Here is an 8,563-nt window from a genome sequence, read left to right on the forward strand (position 1 = left end):
CTTCAGGCATAAACCCTGTGCTACTTTAACTTCACAAATAAACTTTTGTAATCATTATGCATATTTTATTGTTGTATTGATTATACACAATACTCTAAAATTTTATTCAAACGTGAAAATGTCAGAATTCAGGTGAATCAGTCCTCCCATGACAAGCTATCAAATACACACAAACCGACAAAACTTGTCAATGCTACTACATGTAGTATATACCAATGGAATGATAAACATTGTATATGTTAAGTGCTATTTCTATGACAATAGTTTCTGTATTAAAGTAAACTGTTTTCTTACACCAACACTGACATACAAGTTGCTCATGTCTAGAGACTCAAACAATTAATTGATATACCCATAAAGAAATCTCAACATTTTGAAGAAAAAAACCCATCCCATCTACATGTTACTTGGGGTGAAGTGACCATGCCATTAACAAAGAATGCCTTAAGAATATTTCATCTTTCCTATGTCGTAATGTTGATGACGCCGGCCACAGCTAGGTGAGGATGAGGTTGGGGAGACCGTAGACCACCATGCTGAACCACTGTCGGCTGGTGGTGGGGAGCTCCTCCTGACCTGCAAACAACACGAGGACATCTGGTGAGTCTTCACAGTACTGCAGCATGATCTCTACCTTATATATTCCTAGTCTACATGGACATTTCAAACAGTGTCCTAAAGTACAGTAGTAGCAATACTATTCTGATCAATCATATCTCTGTTACTTTATTAATTGCTTTGTATCATAAAGCATTAGAATGCTTATATATTTCCCTTTGCCATTGACACCTTGCATGATTCATGGATTGGGTACTAGAGTGACTTACATGAGCAGTTTGCAAAAAAAAAAGGTTACATGAGATGGCAGTGTTATAATCAGTCAACTGTGTTTTTGGGGATAATATGATAATATGATAAGGTGTAATCCTGTGTGAGATGTGTTACCTGTATCAGCTGTACCGGGTGGCAGAGTTTCCCTGGTGGGAGGGACATCCGAGGCAGTCCCCGGTTCTCCTGCTGACTTACCCACAGCTGCATCTAATGCCTGTCAACACCAACATCAATATGCAGTGTTGTGATACTTCAAAAATATAATCCTTCTGTATATGTAGCGTATCCTAGCATCAAAGTCCAACATATTTGCTGCCTCTGGAACTTTTATATTGAGGCAGATTCACAAAGTGCATGATAATTGTACAATATCTTCCACTTTCTCATACCACATCATTACGTAGACAACATGTAATATTTCCTCTTGCAAGCAGATCCAGGAAAGCTAGAAATTTGATGGATCCGATGAACAACTTTAATCTGAGACAAAGAAGCAACAGTTCAGTCATGTATTATCTTTTTGCATGCATCACAGCTAGCTACATTTGTATCTGTACCTAAGCTTATCTCTGTCTAATGCCCTCACCTTGTTTTCGTCTGCCCCCTCCCCCTCTCCCTCCCTCTCCTCCTTGATGAGATGTGGGATGAACAGACTTCTCACAGCCTGTCCACTGGACTTTCCTATTCCCAACAGGTCTGGAAAATGGTATCAAAATATGTCAGTAGGAAGTTAGGAATATTTGAAAGATCTTCTGATACGAATTCAATGAAAGGTTTAATAGATGAAAAATGATGCTAACAAAGTCCTAAAAAGAACAGAAATATTTGTCTTGATATTTGACACTTGTTTGAGAGATGTCTCTGACTTCTGACATGAAAACCAAGGTCCAACACAAACACTGAAAACATCCTGTCCTGTTGTTGTTTACCTTTCATGACCTTGTTGAGTTTGTGTGCGTTCTCCTCCAGCGTGCAGTGCCACTGGTTGGTGAGGACACAGCCCACCCCCGACAGACTCAGCAGCATGGCCGTCTCCAGGTGCTTCTCCAGGGACAGTAGAGTGGCACTGGGGAGGGGCAGGGAAATGTCAGCTTCATCTTAATTTTCAATATTCAAAGTTTGTGATGTCAAGTGGCTAGGCGAGCATACACAAGATTGTACATATGTGAGGCCATGGGTTTGATTCCTTGCATTCTTAGCTAGACGATGTGTCCTTGGGAAAGGCACATGATTTTCCTCAATCCGCCTAGGTGTAAAATGGGTATGTGACTTTGGTTGGGGAGGTGGAAGGAGAAAGAGACACAGTGCCTTAGACAAACTGGATAAAACCCAAGGCCCCTGTGGCCTCATCAAAAATGCTATGAGACTACATTTACCTTTATTTCAAGTTCTTCCCTAAAGCTCATCTACTATATCCAAGGACATTTTCATGGATGATACTAGGTAATGCTGCCATAGTTGAGTATTATAATGCCAAATTCACCTTAGGACAATGATGCGAGAAAACAATGGACGTAAAGTCTGTTTTGACCCAGGTAGAAAAGTTTAAACACTTACTTCTTGTGTACATCAGCTTTAGACTGTCTTCGGAAGCTCTTGTTGGTCTGAGTGTGGTCCAGCAGCATCATAAGCATGCAGCCTGCAGGCAAAATAAAAAAAAATCAGTTCATTGGAGTATATTGGAGTATCATCATCAAAGACATCTGCTTTGTAACCATCAACAATCAAATGGGAAAATGACATTAAAAAACAACCTTTTGAAAGGAAACGTGTCTTTTTTTTTTACCGACAGCAACAGCAACTGACAGTGTTCAACAGTGTGTACAACTCAAGAGTGTTCAACAGAACTGTATATACTGTTTGGCCACAGAAACTTAGTATGTAATTGGGATGATTACCTTGCAGGTTCATGGTAGCCAGTTTGATGGATGAAGGATAACAGGCCAGCCTCTCCATGCCGTAGAACACAAACCCTGATCCTTCTGTCATTAGGTTCTCCCACTCACCAAGGCTACAGAAGGGGGGGGTGGGGAAAGTCGTTCATGTTTAAGTATAGCAGCAAAGTTGGCAGGCTGAATAGAGGTCTACTTGTGATAAGATGGTGTGAGATGTCCTTATGATGGTCTCACATTTGTCTTAAGTCAGCATACAACTTTGATGCTGTAGAACTTTCAAGCTACATGTGCCTGTGATGGTACCAACTACTGGCAAGGATCTGAGACAGCATTTTCTAGAACTAGACAGCTGAATTCTGCAGGACACATGGACAACTGTATAACAAATATCCTCAGTTTGTGATCGAGTGACAATCATACAATGTATGTGACAAGGCCCTAACTTATATATGAAAATGTAAAATTTGGGCTAAAATGTCAAAACCTATTATTACTAATTGAGTAATCATCAGTAATCAAGAGTCATTTGTGTAGTCTCTGTCTGAGATTTTCTTTGTAAATTCCAAACCTGGGAATATGGTCATCTCCCATGATGCCCTCCCAGCGCCCAGTCAGCTGTGGGTAGGTCTTCGTCATGTCAGAGAAGATCTGGATGGGCCGATGCTCCTCTGGGAGTTAAAGACAGCCATGTCATTGATTATAATGGGAAAATACAGTTGCCTGCACCCTCTCAAAGTTGCAAATTCACAACAATTACAAAATATGACAAATTTAACATGATGTACAAAAGTGACAATGCCCACCTGTTTCAGAGCATTCTTCATAGGGATCCACAACATCTGTGCATCGTTAAGGAATCAAAATGAACGAACGACACATTCACAAAATTTACATTGCTCAAAGTATGAGTCAACGGGGAGAGTGCTGAACAAAGCACCCTTAAAGCAGACCATGCTTACCATTGTACTACACTGTACATGTGCACATGTGTACATATATGATATGCAAACTGAAAAGGATACATTTGACCATGGAGGTGTCCAGTGGCAGGCAGCCTGGCGGAATAAACCTGTCAATGGGAGCCTGGAAGTTGGAGAGGAAAGAGAGAAATCCATGAGGTGTTTATGAAAAAAATCCTACTTATGGCGAGTCCACATACTGAGAATGTTGTTATATCATTTCTGTTGCTATTTTCAACTTTTAGTAGCACACACAAACATGTACAAGGATTGTTGGAGGATATTTTGATACGCAATAAAAAAAACTAACAAAACAAAATAAAACCTACAGTCTTGGGAGGCTTCTTGTCCCCCTTCTGGCTCTTGGGTGGAGACTTGGGAGCCTTTCCTGGGTCCTTACGTGCATCCTCATCTGGAGAAAAGGGTACGTAACATCACAAGGCTGATGAGTCAGGGTGAATCACATATACAAAAAAGTGGTGATGGCACCATGTAAAACATGCAGGTCACAGTCGTGTCATTGGGCAAGAACCCATAATCTTTGCAGGTCAGGGTTTAAACAACAACATTACACTTTCAGATGCTTAGGAATGCATATGTCGAAAAATATGCAACTATGCACTACCATCCACCTTTGAATTTCATAAATACATGACTATCATCCTACCTTCTGCTTCCCTGTGAATCCTGTGGTACAACATCTGCAGGGAGAAGTCTCGGGACAGGGAGCTGATGCCAGTGTTCTGCAGTATGTTCAGGGCCTCCAGGGGGAGCTGCATCAGCCACTGGTCTGCCAGGAGCAGGATGTAGTCATCCTGGGTCTGACTGCTGGAGCCAGAGGCCACAGTGGCGGTGGTGGAGGGTCTGTAGGAAAATGTTCAAATGACGTTATCATGTACAAGACCGAAAGTTTCAGAACCCATCCTACCAGTAGCCTGGGTTCCATCCTGGTTAGTTTACGTCCGCTCCCACAGTCGCTACCACCAACCACCACCACAGTTGGTGGTAGCGACTGTGGGAGCGGACGTAAACTAACCAGGATGGAACCCAGGCTACCCTACCAGATGACCCTTTTAGTTTTAGCATTAACCCAAAGTTGACCCTTAAGTTAACACCAGCAGGTTTAGAACACCAAAAACATGATCTTCAAGTGTGAGCTTTGACTTTTGACATGCCCTTTCACCTTGTGTCCTTTCGTATGAATACTTAGTATCACCTCTTAAATTCTTAAATGCATGGAACTCACCAAGCAGCCATGTTGGACATATACAGTATGGGAAGAAAAAGGCATGAATAAGTTGCTGCTACTGTGATTAGGACTGTAATTAGATTTTGCCTTTGTGATGACAATGGATGTTATGTCAAATAAGTACCAAAAACTATTATTATAATACCTTTATCATATTTCAAAATAGTAGTCAAAGGTTGAATATTTTCTGACAGTTTACTCCTGCTGATACTGATAATAGAGAAATCATGGTCATGATATAAGTCTACGGTACATATAAGTACATCTTACCAACTTCTTGAAAATGAAGGTAATCTATATATTGATATGAATTGGCAATTCAAAATTGTGATGTTACTCACAACACAAAAAACATCAGTATCTGTCCATGGTGCTGAAACATCCGTGTCTACTCAAAAAAGTCATCAATTTGTGTATGCGGCAGATAGACTGTACCCACCTGAAGATAGCATCAAACTGTGAGATGATGGGTTTGAGGTAGTCCTCCATCTGTCCCACCAGCTCCAAGAACCGCTCCTGAAGCTTCCACTCCTCCAAACTGTCATCTCCAGAACCCTATTAAATTATGTTACAAAGATTGTGAACTAACCATTAGGTCTGCATAAGATACTGCATTTCATATAACAACCTTTAAAGTAAATCAAACCATATGTCTAATAAGATGTAAGTTTTATAAGACATGGTTGAGTGCTTTGACTATCCAGGCCACATGTGCATAATTTAATAGATCATACTTCTGTCAGTAGTTCTGGCCTGTTTCAGAAGGTTACATAACAGGTTAACATGAGCTGAAACAGCTCTCTGTTTACAAGTTTTCCCAATACTTTGTTACTTTTTTTACTTTTGCTAATTTTACACATAAGTCATGATATATTTTCTCCAACATGTCAGACATGATTGTCAATATTCTCTCCCACCTTTCCAACGACCCTCATGTCTGAGTCGATGTTCTGCAGCATCTTCATCCTCTGGACGTACTGCGTGCGCTGTCCCTCCTGCCGCAGCAGCAGCTGCATCACGTCACTGCGGAACTCTCGCCAGCGCAACAGCAGCTCATCCACCGTCTCCGGGTGCACTGCCTGGCGAGCAACCTTCGCTCGCGACAGCACTGGGAAGTATGGTGAATTGGGAAAAATTAGTGGTGGTTTCCATTTTTGCGGTGATCCCTGTCGTAAATTCATGGCAACGCAAATATGTCTTCATGTATGTGCACTCTGACTTACATTGTCGCTAACTACAGATCAATCTACATTTTCTTCTTGAAGTAAACATAGACTCAGGCTTTTCCATCACAGCCTATTCATTTTTCTAATACACAAGGGGGAATCAGGATCAGTAGAATTACAGTTATTTCTACGATCAGAACATTTGCTAAAGCAGAAGTACCTGAAACCTGTGATTGTTTTGCTCCTTTCTTGTCCCCAGCAGTTCCAGCCTTGCCCTGAGGAGGCTTGTCCAGCACTGACCCATACAGGAAGCGCCTACATGTGCAAACACAATTACAAAGCAGGAGTAATCAGCTACATGTATATGACTGAAAGTTTTTGCAACTGATGAAAACCTAGATTAACACACTGATTCAGAAAAGGAATAAATTCTGCTTTCTGCAATATAATAAATCTATTACTTAAAAGGAAATAGAGTAACATTGAATAAAAAAATCATATTTCGAATTTCTCATAATAAAGAGTCAGAAATGCATAAATTATTACTTGTCAGGAGAATGCTGCAGCACAAAGATGGTGAAATTTGGTGGCAGTTCCTTCAGCAGGTCCAGATGGGCCAGGTCTACACTCAGTCTCTTCCAGGCCTGGGGAGGGCATAGATAGAAGTTAGCAATCAGCAGCTAAGCTGTTTGTACATATATGTGGTGGCTGGATAAAGATATAACTACGTTTCAAAATGTCCACATTTAATTACATGTATGGTTCCATTCATGTAATCTTGAAGCCAAAAAAGCTACCTGCAAAAATATGTGCTATTTTGGGACCAGTCACAAATGTTGTACAATTGTTGTATGACTGCAAACTGTGGGCATTCTTGGGATAATCGTGTATACATGTATATCTTTCGAAATCCAACTGTCTTGTTACAGAAAAGGCTGTCTTTTTAGTCATTGGAGATGTTAAAGCCTGCTTTAAAATCCTGTGGCATAAAAACTGTAGGACAGCCTACGATGAACGTGACCGTGTGGTTACCTGTGACTTGGAGCCGAGCGTGCTGAGGATGTTCTTCATGACGGTGCCCTGTGCCAGGTTAGTGGAGACATCCCGGGACAGGAGGTACGCTCGCTGGTGCATGAGGGCAGCCTGCCGGGACATGCTGGGGTCCAGCTGGGCCTTCTGCAGCACGGCGGACATCGCCTGGGACATGTGGCAGCTCTGGGGACAGCAAAGGACAGGGAGGTTAGCTGTTATCCATGTACATAGGATGTGACAAGGTACTACACCAACTACACCAACTATAGGTCAAAAAGACACAGCAAACAGCTGTTTATAAAAAGAATTCATTACATGAACTGCATTTAGTACATGTACCATGAACAGTTCTGAGAGTAGGAGCCATTTTCAGTACCAAGGAGAGTACTCAAAATGAGAACAAAATGACAAAACTGATAACACTACATTTTGTACATTCAGTACTGTGGGCAGTACTTACTATGAAATTGACTCAATACCAATGAGATAATGCTAACATAGGCTGTACCTGGAAGAGTGCGAGGTACTGTGAGGCAGATGCAGGGTCATACTGTCCCAGGCATTCCAGTAGCTCCAGTGCTGCTGCCCCTGCTATGTCCTGTACCACAAAACAGAAAATAGCCTTGGAGTAAAATCATACCGCTATTCCACTGCACATACAGAAATCTCACTTCAGCAGATACTACAATCAACGTCATGATAGAGTCAAAATACATTCTGAATTCAGAGTTACTGAACTGGGGTTTAGAGTTTACAGAAAGTTCACTTCTGTGTTTCAGTCTTTTTAATTGTGATGGTAACACTGTATCCAACGATACTGGCTTTCCCGTGTTTATACTAACTCTTTAGTAAGACTTCTTTTTGGTTGACATACATCAGTACAGCAGTACTTACAGTGTATCTGTTCTGCAGGGAGAGTTTGAGACACTGGACCAGCACCTCGCTGGCCTGTGCCAGGACAGTCTGGTGCTGCTGCCAGCCTGCCTTCAGCTGCCGCGCCTGTTGGGTGTACTTAGCCTGTTGTCTGTCTGACATTGGCGGCTCTGTACCGGCCTCACCCTCACCCTGTAGGGGATAGTTGGAGGATTTATTTACTACCATGAACAGTTCCGAGAGCCATATTCAGTACCATGGACAGCACTAATGATAAGAACTACCTCCAGTACCATTAATCGTACTTAAAATAAAACTGCATTCAGTACCATGGACAGTACTTAGAATGAAAGTACATTCAGCAGAATGGACAGTACTCAAAAGGACAACACTGAGTGCCATGGATAGTACCTTGAGTGATACTAAATTCAGTACAACGGACAGTTCTGAGTGTGAGAGCCACATTCAGTACCATGGACAGTACTTAGACTAGAGTGAAACTACATTCAGTACAATGAACAGTAATTAGACTAGTGTCAAACTAAATTCAGTACCATG

The 8,563-nt window shown here is 41.6% G+C and overlaps 1 protein-coding gene across 2 annotated transcripts; it reads right to left on the reverse strand.

The window, feature by feature from the left end:
* Positions 1–64: 64 nt before the first annotated feature.
* LOC109471063 (cilia- and flagella-associated protein 46-like) lies at positions 65–8,195 on the reverse strand. Of its 2 annotated transcripts, none has more exons than XM_019770252.1 (18): positions 8,027–8,195; positions 7,641–7,730; positions 7,133–7,315; positions 6,647–6,744; positions 6,321–6,415; positions 5,852–6,042; positions 5,374–5,489; positions 4,353–4,510; positions 4,015–4,097; positions 3,749–3,809; positions 3,530–3,565; positions 3,295–3,394; positions 2,730–2,842; positions 2,389–2,470; positions 1,761–1,897; positions 1,418–1,527; positions 946–1,045; positions 65–576 (listed from the first exon to the last, which is right to left on the reverse strand). In XM_019770252.1, the coding sequence occupies exons 1-18, from the start codon at positions 8,165–8,167 to the stop codon at positions 497–499; spliced, it is 1,974 nt and encodes a 657-aa protein (XP_019625811.1). In that variant the 5' UTR covers positions 8,168–8,195; the 3' UTR covers positions 65–496. The 2 variants fall into 2 exon arrangements, with proteins under 2 accessions (XP_019625811.1, XP_019625810.1); XM_019770251.1 differs by having other exon boundaries at positions 4,353–4,549.
* Positions 8,196–8,563: the final 368 nt, after the last annotated feature.

The sequence above is a fragment of the Branchiostoma belcheri genome, unplaced genomic scaffold (assembly GCF_001625305.1).
Source record: "Branchiostoma belcheri isolate BF01 breed outbred unplaced genomic scaffold, Haploidv18h27 scaffold24, whole genome shotgun sequence".
Taxonomy (NCBI): domain Eukaryota; kingdom Metazoa; phylum Chordata; class Leptocardii; order Amphioxiformes; family Branchiostomatidae; genus Branchiostoma; species Branchiostoma belcheri.

Bases quoted from the DNA above. Each gene is read 5' to 3' on its own strand.
- LOC109471063 (XM_019770251.1), bottom strand. From the start codon at position 8,167: ATGTCAGACAGACAACAGGCTAAGTACACCCAACAGGCGCGGCAGCTG. The intron at 6,416-6,646 runs GTAATAATTTAT...TTGCACATGTAG, and splicing joins CTGCAGCATTCTCCTGACAA to GCGCTTCCTGTATGGGTCAG. The intron at 1,528-1,760 runs GTAAACAACAAC...ACCATTTTCCAG, and splicing joins ACTCAACAAGGTCATGAAAG to ACCTGTTGGGAATAGGAAAG.